The 21,806-nt window shown below is 37.8% G+C and overlaps 2 protein-coding genes across 6 annotated transcripts in view; one reads left to right on the top strand and one right to left on the bottom strand.

Annotated features, from left to right (window-relative positions):
• The window catches only part of LOC139969354 (cytoskeleton-associated protein 5-like), a 74,302-nt gene extending 69,896 nt beyond the window's left edge, over positions 1–4,406 (top strand). For all 5 annotated transcript variants that reach the window (XM_071974238.1, XM_071974241.1, XM_071974239.1 and 2 more), the window contains one exon: positions 2,071–4,406. In XM_071974238.1, coding sequence (XP_071830339.1) covers positions 2,071–2,190 — 120 coding nt within the window. In that variant the 3' untranslated portion in view covers positions 2,191–4,406. The remainder of the gene's footprint in view (positions 1–2,070) is intronic.
• Positions 1–21,806, bottom strand: part of LOC139970053 (uncharacterized) — a 491,924-nt gene that overhangs the window by 248,567 nt on the left and 221,551 nt on the right. The gene's annotated exons all lie outside the window — the stretch shown is intronic.

Here is a 21,806-nt window from a genome sequence, read left to right as displayed (position 1 = left end):
ACTGAGTTGACGACAAACTGATCAAGAATCCTAATAGTTTGAAAGAATTCTTTGACAGCACCTTTTTGTTGATTTGGTTCAATTATTATTTTTTCATGTTGTAACAATTAAGACATATTATTGATATATATCCTTTTAACATATATTCTTAGTCATTGTTGTTAGAGTGTATGTGTATAGAAGTGTTATAACATTTGAATATTTTAGTTTGAGATGAACCCTGAACACTGCTATGTATACATCATTGCACTTGTGCAGCAATTTGACCATTTTGCATAGTATTTTACGATGCTGGATTTGCCTGCAGTACGTACAATAACAATGTACCAACATATGATAATGACTGTGTTACACCCGGGTAGGCAGTTAATATTACAAAGTTTGCTTTGTAGGCAGTTAATCTAGTGTGATGTGAGTGTCTGGAATCTACTTCTGTTAGTGTAAGTATAGTCAAAGTTGTGTGAGTTTTAATCTTCAAAGTGAGTTTATTTTATGAGGTTATTTTTGTGTAGTCTTCCTATGACTTTATTTTGTTACAGAATCAGTATATAATAAACTCAAGTGCCATTTGACTGTCTTAAATAGTCTGAGGGTGATTGTGAGGGTGATTGTTGTCTTTGCACTGTCAGTCTAGTGCTGATGTGAGGGTGATTGTTGACTTTGCACTGTAAGTCTAGTGTTGATGTGAGGGTGATTGTTGTCTTGGCACTGTAAGTCTAGTGCTGATATGAGGGTGATTGTGAGGGTGATTGTTGACTTTGCACTGTAAGTCTAGTGCTGATGTGAGGGTGATTGTGAGGGTGATTATTGTCTTTGCACTGCAAGCCTAGTTCTGATGTGAGGGTGATTGCAAGGGTGATTGTTGACTTTGCACTGTAAGTCTAGTGTTGATGTGAGGGTGATTGTTGTCTTTGCACTGTAAGTCTAGTGCTGATGTGAGGGTGATTGTGAGGGTGATTGTTGTCTTTGCACTGTAAGTCTAGTGCTGATGTGAGGGTGATTGCTTATATTCCACACATCTGTATTTAATTGCTGCCTGTCTTCTCACTGGCAGTGCCAGTGATGTCTAGAAATAAACAGAGTTAGTGTATACAGATCACATCTAACTACAGGGCACAGGCTATGGTGTTTTCCATCAAAAGTATGAAAAGAATCACTGCCCATATATCATTAACATGTTTGAGAGAGATGTGCTACTCTTGAACCCAAACTACAAAGGTGTGCTCTTCTCTCAGTAAATTCACCAGAAAGTTGCTTACATGCGTATAATCTCTTCCAGCGTTTTTGCTAAAGTGAGCAGCATTGCTGTCTATTTGTCATCTGAATATTTGGTGATTTTGAAGTATTTACTGCAAGTTTGCTGGTGATGCTATCTGGCTGCATATTTCTCCTTTTGTGTGCTAAGGTGTAAAAATATTTAATTATTTGAAGAACCAATTATCTCATTCTTAAAGTTTTTCAGCAATTGAATACATTGGAAGAGCTATTAAGGTATTAACAGGATAGACTCATATTTCTGTTTTACACTTTCACATAGAATGGTATATCATTGTCTGCAAGGAGTGTCCAAGAATTAATCTGGACAATTGACAGAAGATGTCTCTCTTTGTAGATTGTATACTGTATGTTATTAGCTTAAGGAGAAAACAAGAAAATACAACCTGAACAATGATCATTACATTGATTATCTCTATCAGCTGAGATTAGTTTACCATCATTGATAAATGTTTAATAAATCCCTGGGAAGTAAGTCTCATCCTAATGTTTTCTTATACGTTTAGTGGTATAGTCAAGTGCAAGAATTAGCTGTTATGACTGTTTAGTGTTGTATCACAACCTTTTCTTGAGTCACATTGTGTGATGTCATTTGGAGATTTTTTTTAAGTGTTTTTAAACATGTTTGATCAAAATCTTGTCCTGAATGATAATTATTGGTTTATAATGTTTCCAGGTACAGGCAGTTGTAGCAACTCATTCAAGTCTGTTTGCATTTCTTTATTATCAATAAAGCTATTTGGTAACATTTGTGTTTACTTAATGGTAAAATGTTTGCTTGTTTTCTGATTTCAGATCACACTTGGCTCTAGTTCATCTCTGATACCAAGTAGTACAGCGCCCTCAGCGGTCCCTGATAATATGGAGGATCTCAAGAAGAGATTGGAGAGGATCAAGAGAGAACAGAAAAAGTGAACTGACCAATCAGCTGCTACCAAGAACCTGTGAATGAAATATTTAAATTGCTGGAAATAAGTTCAAACTTCAGAAAGAAATGTTTCCAAGGAGGTGGCTTTGAGGAATTATGATGAATAGTTTGATTGCTGTTGTGCACAGCTACTTGCTTGTGGTGTATCTTCATTGTTGAATAGTCATATCTTACAACATACTTTGAACATTCATACATATATGTTGTGTTATTTGACAAATTGGTGAACTATAAGATATGTCAATCACTTCATTCAATGCTTCCTGTGACATGCCTGAGTGTTTGGACTTTATCACTATTATCAATCATGCAGCTAGTGAGGGTTTGCTTATATTGTGGTTTCGGGAGTGTTAGTTTGTCAGAAACATGAACATTTACTTCTGTACAAACATGTTGCAAAGTTATCTTTTCTTCTTAAGTAGGTAATATTGATATTCTTCCAGCTATGCTTCACTCTTTATGCTGTTAAATATTCACAAGGTGTAACTAACAAGATTGCTGAGATGTTCTCCACCAGTGGTAAAAATCAAGTTTATACATCCTTTTATATTTTAGCTACTTACAGGAATGTCTCAGTTTAATTCACGATTGATTTTACTCAAATAATACCTTGTCAGGTGAAGTTAATGAATACTTAAGAGCACTTGATCAGCTGTTGAATATATGCAAGAAATGTTACCATGATGGTCCTATTAATGTCCTCCTTGATTGGAGAATATGGAGAGATGACTCTTCGGTCTTATCAATTTATCAGACTTTCTCTGAATTTACCTTATGTTGCTACAAGCAATTTTGGTTGGACTGGGATAAATCATATTACAGCTTTTACCGCTAGAGTGTGAATTAACTGTCCATTCCACTTAAATTCTGTATAGGATCGGTCTACTTAAATATCACAACCAAAATATAATGCTATGAAATCTAGTGTTCAATTATAAGTGAATACATCAAATTGCATGAAAGGCTACATCTTAGAAACTACTGCAGAGTTTATTTGATAAATTGATACATTAATTTAAGATGCTACTGGTGAGTGTATTTGTTACATTAATCTAAGAAGAAACTGCAGAGTTTATGTGATACATTAATGTAGGAAGCTACTGCAGAGATTATGTGATACATTAATGTAAGAAGCTACTGCAGAGATTATGTGATACATTAATATCTAAGAAGCTACTGCAGAGTTTATTTGACACATTAATTTAAAGATTCTTAATATTAAGAATTGCATGTAAAGAACCAAACTGATCACTTATAGATTCTTAACACTTCTTGTGCATGAATGCCTTTTTAATTGAGGTGTACAGTTGTAAAATGATATTATTATCATACTTAACAGGTTAGATAACCTGCATTATATTGCAATAAGAATCTCAAATTATTTGAAAGATATTATGAAATATCACAAACATACTGCAGTGTATGCTTATGGCGGTGTTGTTAGGTTTGCCTGGAATTGATAAACTCTACTTAAGGTAATGCTTCATAGAATTCAAATCCTTTAGCAAGTTAAGATAAGTTGATAGAATGATATTGTGTTGTGCTTAAGTAGTTGCTTAACAGCACTTCATAGTAAAGGAGTATTCACACAGTAAAGCCTATTGACATGGAACCATTGCCTTGGAACTTCTATAGTGTTATTTGTATATCAAATTGATAAAACATTTGCAGAACCGTTTTACTTTTGTTGGATGATCATGGACTCTCAAATTAATTTCAGTGATAGAAAACCCTACTCAGAAGTGGACCATGCCGTGTCAGTCTATATAACAGTCAATGATAACACACTGGAGTATTGTAACTACCAGAATACATCATCTCTTAAAGATGGTGTGTTAGTCAATATAACAGTCAATGATAACGCACTGGAGTATTGTAACTACCAAAATACATCATCGCATAAAGATGGTGTGTTAGTCAATATAACAGTCAATGATAACGCACTGGAGTATTGTAACTACCAAAATACATCATCTCTTAAAGAAAGTTGGCAACAGATTGAAATTATTGAAAGAAAGTAAACAAAAAGAACTTGATTTACAATTGTTTACTGTGTTTGTAACAGAACCATTTCATTTCACATTAATGTGTATTTAGTGTTATGCTTTGTTGTTTCATAAATGCTAATGCAAATATTGTATTATAGCTATTATTATAATATACACCCTCCAGGAGGTTAATAAAAAAGGAATGCTTAACCAAACTATCTCATATTTTACTTCATCTGTTTGTTACTATCGATTCTTACCAATCTTTGCACATGGCACAAAATTAATTTAAGGAGACTCAAGCTTTACAACCATTATCTTTAGCTTATAAGACAGAATTCTTTGATCTACAGTTCCCCCAAACATTTAAAGGGTGTGAAGACTCGCGCAAAAAGAAATGTCCAATGCCGGTAATCTGACCTAGTTTTGAATGAGGTGTAACAAGTGTTAGACACCATCATCGATCCCAGAAAATACGCACACAGCTTGCTACCGTCAGTAATTAGACACTAGTGTACAGTCAGTGCATACAGCTGCGGTCAATACCCACAGCACAGTGTACAAACAATACAGCGATGGACATATCTAGTCCAGCTAAAGATAACAAGGTACCACGTTTCATTACTGTCTGCATTTTGTAGCGGCACGAACAAAACGTCACTTGCAAGCAACAGAAAGTTAACTTTTTCAGATGGTCGCACGCTGTTTGGGGCGAGTCTTCAATGCCTTAATAATATAATGTGAGATATCCTAGTCTGAAAGTCATATCTTGGAGCTGTCATTTTGTAACTCTTTGATGTCATAGTGCCATTAGGATCTGAAACCTTTAATTTCTTTTTGTTTTTCCTTTCATATTTTTAATGTAGAATGTTTAATAACAGCACTGACAATGGAACCAATGCATTCATTCTGTCATGTAACAAGGTGCAATATGTTAGAGTCAACATTTGGAAGAACCATCTCCATTACAGAAAATAAATATTGTAATAAATGCAGACAACAACAAATTGAAGCATATGTGGCTTAACAGCTCCTCGGTGTAGGTCTAAATGTTAATGATGCTTCATTGTTTACTAAGTTATGATAACAACCAAAACAAGTTCTTTTAATTTCATATAAATGACTGAGCACCCTTGCAAGACATGAAACACTGTGTGGGCAAATTTATGATACACTGTTGACATGTCACTTGATGCAGTAAAATTCCTGTTTTCCAATATAGTTTTGCATTGCATCTGAGGAACTAACCCAATTATGGTATGTGTGTTGGACTAAGTTGATCTGCCATTTTAAGTGATGAGTCTAGCATATTTAAACAAAGCATTTCTCAAAAGCATTATAGAAATACGACCTGTGTTGATAGCAGTGAATTTTTAAAACAGCCTGCAAATTAAAAGTAAACTTAATTCTTTGGTTGAAGTCATCATTGCTCACATACAAGTAACATCTGCTGACATTGAATCCACAGGTATTACACCACAGTTAAAGTTGTGCACGTCCGCCCGAGAGGTCAACCCTTGTCGGAAAATAGCCCTATAGTGACCTACTGTATTGATTACAGTTTTGAATTTTCCAAGTTATCACCATTCTTTTGGATGTTGAAGGGGATGAAATAAACTCCTGATGGTCCAAACATCTTGAGGATTGAAGGTGATTTAGAAAATCTTGGGTGAAACAAGAAGATTCAACAGCTGGCAGATGGGTTGGGGAGCACTATGTTAAGCATTGAGCTCAAAATCTAAACTTGTCTTGGTGGCAAAAGTTGAATGTTTTACGATACCCCAAGCCATTAGCTATCATATGGTGGGTAGGACATGTCAGTTGAAACTCTTATATACAGTGGCGTCGCCAAGGGGGGGGGGGGGAGGAGCACGCAGTAATTCGTATTTTCTTCAAATGAGCTGCGAAAAAAATGAAAAAGTTTATCCTTGACCATCGGGTATCGAAGTCGTAACCCGCGCCATCACAACAGGTGTCGATATTTACATTGAATGTGTCAGTGCTCACGCCATACCAGCGGCTATACACGTCCGCTTCGCGAGCTACATGGCTCATCGTTCAAAACAATGAATTTCCCTGTTCTGGCTGTGCTGCAGCCGTGTTTTTATTTCCTAGGAAGTAGGACGAATATTCAGAAAATCACTAGGTGCAGTCCAATCAAATTCCGCAGGCACCATACTTGCCTATATTTGTGAACCCATATATTAATGTGACCAGACGTCTCCGATTTTCGGGGACAGTCCGCGATTACAGTGTGCTGTCCCTGATGAACAAGTGTCCCCAAAAATGTCCCCGATTCGTCAAAATGTTCAGGAATTTTGAAAATATCCCACATTATTGGTACAATAATTGTAAAAACAAAATTTAGTCACGTGTGCAGTCGCAGAACGGAACTAACCAGTATTTCAGGTGGGCCAGTGTAAAAGTGGAAACACTGTTAAAATATGCTAGCTCGATCTAGCCTAGCACTCTTTCGTAAAGTAAGTAAATTTCATCTAAGAAAACGCTACATTTTTTAAATAAAATTGATTTAAAAAGTGCTAAGTATAACCATTTTACATATAAGCACCTTATGCACCCCTCCCCTTAGACCCTTCCCCCATATCAGTCACGCAATAAATGTCCCAGATTCCAGTCAAGCAAATATGGTCACCTTGCCATATATTAACCCTGTTGTGTAGGGGGTGCAGAGGTCATTTAAGGTTACTATGCTTGTAGGAACAAATGGCGAATGTTCACACCTGCATACTGAGCCATACTCGATGTGTGATCAAACTTTGGATTGCATGGTGAGATCCCTGATAGGAGCCAATAACGATGCTGGAATCTGTTACATCTTAATAGATAATGGGAGAAAACGAGAAGGACAAGAAAGGAGTCGGGGGTCATGCACACATTAATTCAACAAATGTAGGTTCTATTGATAGGGTTAGGCATAATATCGACAGCATGTGGTTCATATCCTCTGCAAAATTCTGCGCGTTGTTAAAATCATTATCTCAAAAATAGCAATTTCTGGAGATATCTTCAGATCGAATTTAGAATCAAATGTGGCACCATTTTGCATCTAGCCCATCCTCCGTATGCGAAAATTTTCCAAAGGGGAAGGGGCACCCCCTCCCTTTAGACCCCTCCCCCAGGACGGCGATCCGTATCCACCTAAGTACCCCCCATCAAATGATGGTGCCCCCCAGACTGAAAAGTCTGGTGACGCCACTGCCTATCTATATGCTCTATCGGCCTGGGCAAGTGACGAGTTTAGTGTGTAACGTGTTGCCACTAGTGATGACCTCACTGCTAAAACTAACCAATGGGAGCTATTATCTAAAACGTGAGCTGCTTAGAATGCGCCAAGATACAAGTGTCTTAAGGTGGATTACTTCACGCGTCATTGTAAAGTTGACCTATTTGACATAAATGTAGCCTTGTAACAGAGAGCCAAAGCAATATAATACATTACAAATTAACGTGAGAAATCACTAGTCCTTCCGGAGAGCTGAGAAGTAAACAAGTAGTTCAAAGAAGCCGTCCACGCACTCCGAGGGACCTGGAGATAAAAGGAGCAGGCCAGACGTGCTATTACATTACAGCTATTACATGACAGCCAAGTACTTTTCCCCTTCAAAATATAACTACTTTAGCTTTAGCTGCGTGTCCACTCATTTGCCAGGTATCGCGATACGTTATGACTCCATCAAGTGCATTTTGAAGTTCGATCTCACTTTCAACTAATACAATAGTATCGTCTGCATAGAGTAGTGCAAACAGTATTAAGAAAATTACCGAAAATCGGAGACATCTGGTTACCTTACTTCGACGTCATAATTCGACTTTAGACGACATAATGACTTTATTCTATATCCCAAAGCTTTACATTTCGGGCCCCTGACCCTGTGGAGCGACCAGGCTCCCAGTCTATATCATATCAATTCTCATCTGAAAGAGTTGTTTTCTTGATTATCTCAGATCTTCTTTGTATGGTGATGGGGACATTGACTCTACACTTTTCACACCCTATATGGTGTTCACCTGAACAAACGGGGAACTCAAAACTTCGCGAAAAGTTCACCGCTATTGGGCCTTTTTGTCTCCGCGCCCGACCAGGCTTTTCGATCGATGCACGGCCCCTAATAAAGCAACCCCCATCTTAATCACACAGTTTACAGCCTATAGAAGCTACGACTGGCGTGATAAGAGACTTTTAGCCGATAGGATGACTAATCTACCAGTACAAACCTTTCAGAGCACGATACCAACCACAGTTCTCCAGACTCAGCGGTCCTCATAGCAAAATAAGCGGGCAAAACGGTAAATATTTCCAAAGCGGATGCTACAATTGCGGAGAACGCAACCATACCACCGGTGGTTGCCGGTTTGACGTTCCTGTAAAGTGTATGTGGAATCAGATATCACAGAGTTAAATTCTGTCTGTAATGCTAGGGTGCTGGCCAAGAAGACAGTGTCATGAAAGTTTGAACTTCGCAAAAATCATTCTTTAGCGTCAACCATATTGATGAGAGAATCGATAGCTTTTCCGCTCCGAGCAAGAGACCAAGAGTCTGTGTCGTAGAAAGGTTATTTCTATAACTAAAGATAACTAAATATAAACTTTTCATTAGTGAATGATTTGTAACGATAATTATATATACACGCTGTACTGGAATTTAACACAAACAAAAATAAAATAAACTTTGTCAATCGAAATTTTGGCGAAGATATGTCACCTCTATCAAACATTAATAGAGTGATATAGAAAAGATTTTGCCCTATTACGTGATGTGCATCGCACTACCTAACTATTTCTATAAATAAAGATAATTATATTTAAACATTTCGTTATTCATTGAGTTGTAACGGTAGTTTGTACACGCTGTAGTGGAATTTATTACAATCATAAATATAATTATTTGTTTGCAATCGAAACTTTGGCGAAGCTAGAAGTAATGTAACCGATATCAAACATCAATAAAGTGATAGAAGAGACATTGCTCTATTTCATGATAGGTATCGCACTACCTAACTTTTTTTTTTATAACAATGATTATTAATTGAAGGAATTCGTTAGTGAGATGTATTCACAGGCGGACTGGGTTTTAAAACTGGCCTGGGCATTTTCCACCTAGACCGGCCCATTATTCATTGATATGCTACGTACATAGTGATCGCCGTCCTGTGGGAAGGGTCCCATTAAAAGTTTTTTGAAGTTAAGATGCAAAATGGTGCTATATTTCTCAATTTTGTAGGTTACAATAATCCTTTAAAAATGTCCCAAAAATCATTTTCAAGAAGCAACACTTGATTAAACTGAGGAAAAAGAAAAACGTAAACAAAAATATAATAGACAAAAATATATGGTTTAGACTGGATTTTATTTAGTTTTTTCAAGCATTTTGTGACAACATGCTTGAAAAAATTGAAAAATGCCTAAATTAAGTCCATTAGCACGGAACGGGTTGCTAGTTGCACGTTCTTTTGTTACGAACTAACAGACTAACTAAATTGGTGATTTCATGAGCTGATTCCCACAGTTAAAAATACATTTCTACACAGCCCGTCTGTATTCTATTAACTACTGTGAAAATTGGCTGTAATTTTTACCAGGCTCCCCAGCCCACCGGCCCACCGTACAGTTGTACAGAGAGAGGAGACGGGTCGGGGAGGGTGTGTATGGGGGGGGGGGCTTCTGGCAACCTCACCTCTCCCAACTGTTATTCAAAAACGTTTGGTATATTATTGAGATGTTTTTTATCAAATAACTTGAAGACGACTCGACCTCCTTTATAGATGATCTATCTGTAACCGCTTCGAAATGTACAGCCTGGTTAGTTACGTAACGAAATTATGTCAAATTAAGCCCAGATATGAAAACTGAATTTCTGGTTTTAAAAGTTTGTTTATTTACAATTATGTCGGCTTTGACAGAAAGTGAAAGTTTCTGGTAAAATTTCTATCAGATTGTTCAATCACACGTGGTAATGTGAAAATTGCATTTTTTTGGCGTTGAATTCTAAACATCCTGACAGAAACACATTGGAAGGTTACTCAAAAAAATAAAGGTATCTGATAACAATTAAATGCGTGACGTCACTCAGTGAAACGTCGGGCAGATTGAAACGAGACGGTAATATTATCAAAGATTTACCCATTCAAACAGTAAACAACAAAAAAACAATTAAATACGTTATACACAAATAATTTGTGTGCAGCGTGTGTTGTCTGGATGTGTGTCGGTGTGTTAGGATAAATATTTCGGTGATTTGAGTTCTTTCTGGCGGAATCATATCTTGCATATGCAAAGTTTACTACTATCTGTTAAATTTCAATTGTAATCTTAGCTACAAGAATTCTCTATTTCTTTGTCAACTAATTTGGAACAATAGAACGATTCAAGTTGATAACAAGCCAATAATTGCTTATCATGCATTGGAGTTAGCGTGACACATTTGCTTGTTACCCAATGGTATACCAGTTCCTAATACCATGGTTACGTACATTAGTATACCCCTCACTCATTCGCACAATGGGAGAATCCCTGCTAGGGAGAATCCCTTACTAGTGAGCCTCTGTCAATCGTATAGTTCATGCGATTGAAAAGAGGTGGGCCACGGTTGTATTATTCACTTTCTTTCGATCTAATTTCGTTAATTTTAAATCCATAGGAAGAATCAAGCAGCATGTAAAGCTCTTTTATGATTGCATAGAGTGTTTATTTTCATTTGGAATTTCTTACAAGAATGCTTTCCCTTTTAGCATTCCTCCAATTTCATGGAGAATAATTCTTGGATCAACGTAATCTCTAATCCTTCAATGACTTGAAAGGAAATGCAAAGAATATCTATAGTTCACATGTTCTCATTGGTTTATTCCTTCCTTTTGATTCAAACTTACAACAGCTCAAAGAATACTTTGTAACATGATGTTTATTCAATATTCAATAAGTTACATGAATAAATTTGGTCAGGTGATGAAGTGAAAGTAAAGCAGAGTTCTGGATGCGTTTTGGATTAATTTTCAAACCCATACTCTATATGAGAGGCAATTCAAATACCAAATCAGCAGAAGAAGGAGGAAACTTTATCTTTATTCTGTTCATCGGAAACTTATGCAATTGAATATTGCATTGTCATAGATATCTAATATACAATGTTCATGGTTCAGTAACGTACCGGCAAATGGTGTAGGAAGGAGGGGCGGCGGTGAAGGGAGGGTATAGCTATGACCATGAAAGGGATGCTATTGCCTCCTATAGCTTGTGTTTTATATGAGTGATTATAGTTGTTAATGTAGTTGACCATGTCATATATATGTTGACTTGTATTGCACATATAAAAGCTAAAGAACCATGCAAAGCCCGTTCTCCTCACCGTCCCTTCCTCGTTACCATTCAGTCTTGCAAAATACAATAATTGTAAACGACGTGATCAAATTGGCTGCTAATCGATCAAAATTTGATATTTATAAAGATGATTCTAATATTTTGTATTAAGCTAAATACACCTATCTGTATATCTGTGGAACACAGTTATTTGGGGTGGGGGGGGGGGGGCTATACACACAAATGCCGCAGTTTCAGAGGATCAATAAGCACTTCAAGTCACTGCGGACTAAACAAAGAAGTTGTAGTTGACGAATTCCCGATCCTCGTGTTTCCCAAAACTACTTGTATAAACTCAAAATCCTATGAATCCATTTTCGGATTTCTAATAACCGTGCTATTTTTAGCCATTCAGATCCCTAAATAAGGTTAGTCACATGTAGTTAACGTGTTTGACTTAATAAACATTGTCCCTTCCTTATTCAAAACGGTACTGAAATGTGAATAGGTATTGTTTGTTGAAATTTCAGGCTTACTACAGTTCATGATTGTCTGCATAGAATATAGTTGTAAAAGAACACAACTTACAGCAATACCTCTCTCTTGCGAGCATAATCTTAAGCATCCTTTTAATTGTGAATAAGAAGATTTCACGGAATCCGTTTTCTTTTACTGCTTGCTTCGAAGTCATCGATAGTATCGGGGCATAAGCCTATTGTGCATTTACGTCTTGGAAGGAAACGACATTCTTACTGCTTGCTGCAATGTAAACAAAGACAAGCGTGAGCTTCTTGTTAATAAAGATATTCAGATCCGTTGTTCTAATGAGAGTAAAACAGGATGAATAGGGATTTCGTTAATGGCAGTTTCGTTCACTGTTAGCAATATATTGTATCCAACCAATAATACCAATTTAAGCTCGTAGAAAGTTAACTCTTCAAATGGTTCAGAGGGTAGAGCAGTGGACTGGTAACCTGATGAACTGAGTTCGACTCCATCAATGATTATACACGTTTAAAAATTTCTTTTTCTCTTTCATCAATCGACGCTGAAGTCTTGATATATTAATTCAACCATATAATTTACTAGCTGATGTGATGGCCGATGCTGTTAAGAGGGTGACGAAAGACTCATTCCTCGTCGGTCGTGTAAATCGTGGCTAGGGTTCAAGACAGGCCTCTGGCGATAATACCTCTGGCTGTGGCATGGTGCTTTTTTGTGGCCTAGGATCCCGCACCATGTCTCCCTTGTTGTCGCAAAAGAACCCGGGAGGATGCGCAGAGGGTCGGTCAAATCGACCAGAAGCGTACTAGGTGGCGTGCGTGAATCCTTGCCTTTGGCCAGAGGGGTTACACTCACTGCGACCGGCATGCTTGCAGCCACCGTCCACTGAATACGTGGCCTGATGAGGCGCTATTCTCCTAAAAGTGAATCTACGGATGCCTTTAAGAGCCATATAATTATTTCATATTAAATAACACCCTGTTTCAAACTAGCGCCATCGAATTCCTTAAAAGCCGTTTTTTTCCTAGTCACTCTGAAGGTGGAATGAATTTTATTGTTATGGGTTATTTGTGGTAAGCCAAGCAAAACATTCAAACAGTCATTCGGTTCACAAAGAGCTTGCAGGAACTTATTTAAACTCATTGATGACATAAATGTGTTGGCAAAGATTTACACAACCTAAACTAAAACAAGCTATATTCGTTGCAATGTCAATGACATACAAGCCAGCAAGACCATGAGATTTAATTTTCATATACATAGCATTTAATCTAGGCCTATATCACTTTTGCAAGAAAACGAGAGTGTCAATATGGTCCCGTTCTAAGCCACAGTGTTGTAGCAAATTCTCATACCGGATAGTAGGTAGTTTCGGAAACAGTGATTCTTAAGAACTTTGTTTGAGATTCACCAAAAAAATACCCCGTATTGTATTTTGATAACTTCAGGAACAAATTAAACTTTGATATGCCGTGGACCGTTAGAAACCACTGCTCCCAGTCTAGCTAGGGTTGTATTCATATAACACAATTACTTATTTGTTGTTTTTTGTTATTGTTTTTGGAATGACCCTTTAAACAGTTGAGGTTCACTAGTTAAAGTGACTAGACCTTTTAGTTAACTAGTTCCTCGATCAGTTGCACTAGTACAAAACTCAATGGAAAAAACTAAGATTATATGGTCTCAAATGTCATGTTTATAATTATTACAAATTTATTCAGGACAAATGGTGTTGAATTCCATCCAAGGGTGCTCTGTTGCTTATATGAAGTTTAACGAACATATTCTGGTTGACCTCAAAACCAACGGATTTACATTAACTATAAGAACTACCATGAGGAGCCGACGTCACCATCAAGTTAGCCTAAACGAATATTCCAGAAATAAGTATCTTTTATCGAAACATATCTTGAAAAATACTGGAATAGCTACAGAAACATTATTGGACTCAAAGTTGTCTGTTTGTTTTTTTGTATTATAACATATCAAAACTAAACTTCTGCCTTATTCATTATTTCATTGAGTTATAAAGTGTCAGCAAAATCTATCTGTCGATCATTCTCCCATGATTGAATACCGGGGATACTTAAAAAAAAGTCACCCAGGAAAGAACCTGGGCACGAAAACCAAACTACCGAACGACTGATCCGCTCTCAACCCCAGTCTCCTTGAGACTGTGACTGTGTGATCATCGTCAGGTGTGTATCACCATTCCCCTCGAAAGGGAAAAGATATACTTCACATCATCTTCGGGAATGTCTTCAACTCTTCGGTTCATCTGTTAGTTGTATACGATTCAGGATAAAACTAGTTTGATCTCGGAAGAATGTTTACCGATTCCTTGTTCTTTATTCTATTTGTTTCATAAGTCAATTAACTGCATTCTGATAAACAATGAACAGATGAAGATAACTGCCATTTCTGGAATACCAAGTATTCCCCGTTATGTCGAACACGTAACTCACTAATGGACTTTATCGATACTCAATGGCGAACCACATCTGCCTTATTTGAAACAAATTAATAACAATAGAGATTAATGCCATTCAAGTGGTCCATTTGCTTTCATATACTTCGCCAACCTGTACGACAAGATGTTCGCACTATATGAGCAGTCGAGAATCACAGTGAACATTTAGCGCTTTAATCGGCTTCCGGTAACACGTGTCAAGCATTCAATTAGTGATGACTATATAGCGACAAAAAGACATTAACCATATGGACATTAATTTACTCTTACTTGAGGTACGTCCGTGAGGCTCATTTGCTTTCATTATTATCATTTGCTGCAAAATCAACTTTGGTTGCATATATAGTTTCTCGCAATCTGGGAAATCAAACTCGAACTCTTCAAGGACACTTAAGGTCCATGAAAAGCACCGTGTAATGGTATCCCCTCGGTAGGACAAGGGACGATTATGTAAGAAAACCCCTTTCATGGGTTCCAAATGAGCAAATAGAAGACTGAAAATTAAATTCGTTTACAATTCGTTATTTATACAAGTGGATAGATACATTTATGTTTTTGCATTACGCTGTTAGGTCAAAGTAACGCAAACCCGGTCACGATGTGGTTCCAAACCGGTACCATTATCTGGTAACAGCACTAAAATCCAATGGCGTGCGCAAGGAGGGAGGGCGGGAATGCCCCGTCTTCACAAGATCCTTCAATCGCATCTGGCTATTGTCATAAAATTTCAGCCTCCTATACCTAATTCGCCGCTACTTGTGGCATTTGTTAATGTTTGTATACAAAATAATTTTCTAATAATATATTTACATACCCTTCTTAGAAGAGTCTTAGTTAAGGTAGCAGAAGCACACCCAACCATCATCAGGTGTCTATGTGATAGAGATGAACGACATAACCCCCCCCCCCCCCCCAAGAAAAAGGTAAGAACATGTTTATTCCACCCTACAGGGAAATAGCAACTTAAAAGTTCTTTGACAGACAAAGGTGATGGCTTGAACAAATAAAAATATTACAGACCGATTCTCATTTGCTTTGATATTTATATACTTATTATCTATTGCAGGACATATTTTCCGTTATAAAGTTGGGCTTCACAAAACAATGGTGGATCGAACATGTTGAATTTCTGAGCATATACCTGATAAGTTAAGCTTTGTGTCAAGTGTGTAAATTCAGCTTGAAATGAAAGAAGGAAAAATGAATAGAGAGAAAAGAATAGCTAAGGGAAGAGCCATTTTCCACCTCCTGGCAACACTTTGTCATCATGACCTGACAAAATGACACACTCATGACACAAATTTAAATCCTGATATCTTCCAAATATTTCGATTTATTCCTTGAAATTGTAACGTTTTATCTCACAATGGTCAACAGACTATTTTAATCTCAAAATATCAACTTTTCTTGAAAATTGGGGATAATTACATAATTAGGTGCAGGTATTATATAAAGAAGGAGAGTGTATGAGGACATAACGAAAGGTCCAAATAAACTGTTGAATGATTTCGGTGTTTCCCTCAAACTTTCAACCTTTCGAAATTTTTAAGGAAAAATCCAAAATGACAAAACACAGAATGATAATTTGACGGATAGCTAGCTGTCAATTTCCTCGTAGAAATGAAACCAGGTACTGCATGCTTTTACGTCGGTATACCAATGTGCTATGCAGTGAAACTTGTAACATTGACTCGAATTTCAATGATTACAGGAGGCTGGGTTATTATTGTACATGTTTAGACACGGCAAAATAAAAATGACAGATAAATCCACACCTCAACTCCCTCTTCTCCGTCGTTCATATCGAATAACCGGCTCGCGATTTTAGTAGGCTATATATAAAATTGGTCAAACTCGTGCAGAAACGTGTGCTGCAAATTTATCACTATAAAACGGAAATGCTTCGAACGCTTTTAGCTTTTGTGATGGACTTTATGTGTTAGTGTTGAACCTTCGTGGTTCACGATCCACACGCTTATGTTATCTGAATAATTCTTACGTCACATTTTGGTTCATTCTCCTCATTAGTTTCGACCTCTAACGACTGTGTTTAGTACATTAGCTCAATACAGATGGCCAACAATCGCTCTATATCTTTATTATTGATAACTTGCAGTGAGTTTATATGAACCTTACACACACATGCCTCATCGATGATAGATGCCATTCATTTTATCTCCGACGATTTGAGCAAATAGCACGTAGGCAATGTCTGGCTGTAACGTTACCATCCACCTCATGTCTCTAAACTTAACAAAAAAATTAAATAACCGCCGAGATATAATTCGATATAATTTTCATTGTATCTGTAGGACAGACATTCTAGCTGAAGTTACAGATTAAAGATCAGGTTGTAAATGCTGTCAATTTTCGCCCCCCCAAAAAATCCCGAAAAGCATGATTATATTAATGTTTAGGCGAGTATTTCGTACAAAAGGAATTGTAGAGGCTCCGACACTATTCCGCAAATCTCGAAAACCTCTGCAGATGATTTTCGAATCAGTTTGATATAGTACAGACGATAAAGACACTGGCTGCTGACACAATGGACCAATCATGGTCACAACAAGAAGGCAATCAATGCAGTTGATAATCCCAATATTTTCATGATGATAACAGCAAGTGCATCTTTATCTTATTTTAAAAATTATTCGAGGTTGTCAAAATCCCCCCCCCCCTTTAATTTCATAAAAACAAATCGGTAAAATGGTTTGAAAGAAGAATTTAGTGATATGAAGTTGCTTATGAATTCTCGACAAACAAGAAAAATACACTATTGAAACGGTAAGAGAAACTCCCACCTGAATAAATTTTCATAATCCGCTGCACACGTATTTATGTGATAAACGGGTTGGTGTTTGTAACATTTGATATGAACTGGAACCATAATACACACATTATTATCTTTTATTTAAGTTTAGTCAGGCTGGAATGAAGATCTTTCCTTTTCTTTTAATTTTTGCTTTCGTTTTATTTATTTTTTCTTCTTATCATTATTATTTTTAGACCTATCTTCCTTATTGAATTCATTTTGTTCCTCATGTATATGTCTTCTTTTCAACTTCAACCCTTTAAGCAGTTGACATTCATTAGTTAAAGTGACTGGACTAAGTAGTCTAACTATTGGACTATCAGATCAGTTCCATCAGATGTAACACTAAACTCAATAGGATAAATAAGACATTTTATAGCCCTCACATGACATGTTAACAATGCATATACAAATGTGTCAAGAACAGATGGTGCTCAATGTCATACAACGATGCTCTCTGTTGTTATATGATAGTAATAAGAACATGATGTTTTGGCTGAATGATTAAAATTGATATAAGAGTTGATTAACCTCAACCTTTAGATATACAATGAGGAAGTGACGTCATCATCAATGTTAGCCTTAAAACAGCTATACAGAGATTAAGCATATTTTAATGCTTAATATCATGAAAACCGGAGTAGCTATATATTGAAACACTATCAGTACTCTCTTTTTCTTTTATTATCAAGACAACAAATTCTCCCTGAAGTTATCTTTTAAGGTCTTAAAGACGATCCCTTTATATCATCTTACAGTATCATGAATCTTCCTAACGGACAGTCAAGATGAATATACCCAGTGACGTCAGGGGACAGAATTGTCCATTGCTTAAGATATCGACCCGGTTGAAACTGTCCGTAGTTAAAGCAGCCCTAGGAGTAAATGGTATTAGTTATTGCCCATATTGCTTCACCCTCGTATCCTCAAACCATCCTTCATTCCTGCCCCACCCACCCAACCTCCATCCCCCTAAAAAAATAACTTTTGCTTTGAGATAATTATAGGAGAGAGATTGATGGTTGAGGAATATTGCATCAACCTCCCTACACCCGTAAGCAGGGGCGGACTGGGTCTTAAAACTAGTATGGGCATTTTCCACCTTCAGTAGACCGGCCCATTATTCATTGATATGCTACTTCATAGGCGTACGAGGCGGGGGCAGGGGGGCAGACTGCCCCCCAAATTTCCAGAGGACAAGAAATTCGGGCAAAAGTCCTGAAAAATTCGGGCAGCCTAAGAGGAGAAAAAAAAAATATATATACATATTTTTTTTTTCTCCTCTTAGGCTGCCCGAATTTTTCAGGACTTTTGCCCGAATTTCTTGTCCTCTGGAAATATATATATATATATATATATATATATATATATAAATATGCAGTAGCTTGCCAGAATCTTTTCAAATTTTTGCCCGACAATTCCATGATTTTCTTTATTTAGCATCATGACGCCCGAATATTTCCGTGTAACACCACCGTAAGCGCAGTTCATCTGGGCTACCACGCTTTTTGCACGATCAATTTTTTTTTCTAACTAGTCAATTGTATACCTGGACCAAGGGCGGCGGAACCGGGGGTGGGCACAGGGGGAACGTGCCCCCCACTTTTCCTCAGGTTAAAAATATGCCTTTTTTCACATACAAATTGAGGTGCCTCAAGTTAGCAAGAGGCCAGGGAACCAGAATGAACACTCGGGAAGGGCCGTTTCCGGCCATCTGAGGGGTTTGTAAAACCAAAAAATTTCTAGTACGCTCCGCGCCAACCGATGGTGGCGCTCCGCTCAGATAGTCGCGCATATAACTTTGCAAATCCTGACTAAGCCCGTGACTTTTAATGAATTTCTGTGGGTCAAACTCAAAGCTATTTCAAATGGAAAAAATTTGTTAAGATATTAACAGGAAAAAAAGATCTTATTCGGAAGATTCCTACATTAGCAACTAGCATGATTTCACCTCATTTTGTCTCAAAAGAAAACTTGTTCCTTGTTTCCCAATTTGCGCATTGGATATTGCAGTGCTAGTATGCATATTTTCCTTTGGGGGGGGGGGGGAGGGGCGTTGATGGCGTGATGTGTATGTGTACAAATAAAATAATACAATAAGTTATAAAGGGTACCAAATATAAGGCTACATCAGTCTAATCGAATTTCTGCAAAGTGCCCTTTGATGTCGGTGCCCCCCCCCCAGATTAAAAGTGCTTTCGCCGCCCTTGACCTGGACATCCCCAACATGAGTGTATATAAGAAACATTTTCTTTTTCATGGATGGTGGGGGGGGGGAGTGCCTACAAGCCTAAAAGTACAGGTTTATCATATTCTTTGTTATATTTTATACTTTTTTGTGAGACAAATTGCAGTCTCACCCGACACAGCGACATTATCCCGCCTGTATGTTTTTCTTGAGGTAGCTGAGTACTGTGTTAAAATAATAAATAAGGTAACTAAATAGGAGCTTAAAAAATATACTGTCCCATTTTTCCCCTTCAAAGTGATGTTACCATCTTTTCTACTTCTAATTTACCAAATTTTTGGGGAAGTGTAAATTTCTAAAACGTGAGATTATAAAATAAACAATGTTAGATGCAACTTGCAAGGCCTCAGAAGTGCCATTTCCGGCAATCTGAGAGGCATTGTTTGCCAAAAATTTTCTTGTACGCTACGCGCCAACTGATGGTGGCGCTCCGCTTAGATAGTGTCACGGGAACTTTCGGGCACAAAAAGTTCTGCCCCCCAAACTGAAATGGTCCCGTACGCCTATGTGCTACTTACATAGTGATCGCCGTCCTGGGGAGGGGTCTCTCCCAAGTAAAAGTTTTTGGAAGTTAAGATGCATAATGGTGCTATATTTCTCAATTTTGTAGGTTACAATAATCCTTTAAAAATGACCCAAAAAATAATTTTCCAGAAGCAACACTTGATTAAACTGAGGAAAGATAAAAACGTAATCAAATATAGACAAAAATATATGTTTTAGACTGGATTTTATTTAGTTTTTCAAGCATTTTGTGGCAACATACTTGAAAAATTGAAAAAAAAACCTAAATAAAATCCATTAGCACGGACGGGTTGCTAACAGCACGTTCTTTTTTTACGAACTAACACATTAACTTACATGGTGATTTCATGAGCTGATTCCCACAGTTAAAAATATATTTCTATACAGCCCGTCTGTATTCTATTAACTAATGTGAAAATAGGCTGTAAATTTTACCAGGCTCCCTAGCCCACCGGCCCACCGGGCCACCAGCCCACCGGGCATTGCCCAAATGTCCGTGTGGCCAGTCCGGCACTGGATGTATTGTACCTAAATTTTACGTACAAATAACTTTTGAATACTGCTGCACCTTCACCATGGCTTATTGTATGTTAGGATAGATGGCGCTCTTTGCTTTTCTCGTTATTGTCTGCTCTTATTGTCCGCTGTTCATGTCCTCCCTTTATGTCCGCTACCTTCAAACAGGTCCATTTTATCTGTTTTACACATAGAAACTGATTTTACATCAATTCCGTTCTGATGGCCTCGGGAAGATTAGCCCCGGCTTACCGAGTTATACTCTTCTTTGCGAAGATACAAATAAAGAAAATGACTTAAGACGGCCCAATGACTTTTGACGGCAGCACGACCTTAGACGACATATAATGACTTTTGAAGGGATAATGACCTTAGGAGGTATAATGGATATGGAAGGGATGCCTTTAGACGACCTAATGACTTAAGACTGCATGATGACTTTTGACGGCATCACGACTTTAGACCAGTGGCGGAGCCAGGGGTATTGGTCAGTGGGTCGAGAATGGTCTGTAGGGGCGCTTTCGACACTAATCTAAGCGGAGCGCCACCAGAATTTTTTTGAATAAAGATACTCCATAGATCGCCGAAAATTACCCTTCTCAGACCTTGCTAATTTGCAGATAACGAAGAAGAAATAGGTGTCATCGCCAACAAAATGTGACAAATGTCAATAGGTAGATAAGGGGAGCGCAATAAAAAAAGTCAATAATCGCGAATAAGTAAAAAGTGGTGACAAACTGAAAAGGGCGCCAGCAGTCCATTTGAGTCCGTCAGGGGGGGGGGGGGAGCAGGCGCAGCGGAATGGGAAATTATTGGGGGGGGGGGGCTAATGTGTGGAGACTATCTAAGCGGAGCGCCACCATCGGTTGGCGCGGAGCGTACAAGAAAATTTTGGGTTTTTCACACCCCCAGATGGCGGGAAACGGCACTTCCCGAATGCTTTATTCTGCGAATACCTAGCCCTAAAATATGGGTCTTAAGCCTGCAGATTGCACGTAAAAATCTGTAAAAACATTGTAATTTGTATATTCGATGGTGTTTTAAGAGAGTAGCTATTACTCGGTAGTGTACTCGCAAAGACGTTTTTGAGTGTAGTAAGGGGATGTTGGAGAACTGGCTGAAATGAGGCAAGTCATTGGCCTAAGACGAAGTTGTGTTGCGCTTACCGGTACTCACATTCACTGCTTCCACTTTTCACGGGGCGTGGAGACGCGGTTGGGGTGAT

Source organism: Apostichopus japonicus, chromosome 7, assembly GCF_037975245.1.
Source record: "Apostichopus japonicus isolate 1M-3 chromosome 7, ASM3797524v1, whole genome shotgun sequence".
In the NCBI taxonomy this organism is placed as follows: Eukaryota; Metazoa; Echinodermata; class Holothuroidea; order Aspidochirotida; family Stichopodidae; genus Apostichopus; species Apostichopus japonicus.
The sequence above is the reverse complement of the archived record's forward strand: the minus strand, read 5'-3'. Positions and strand labels throughout refer to the sequence as shown.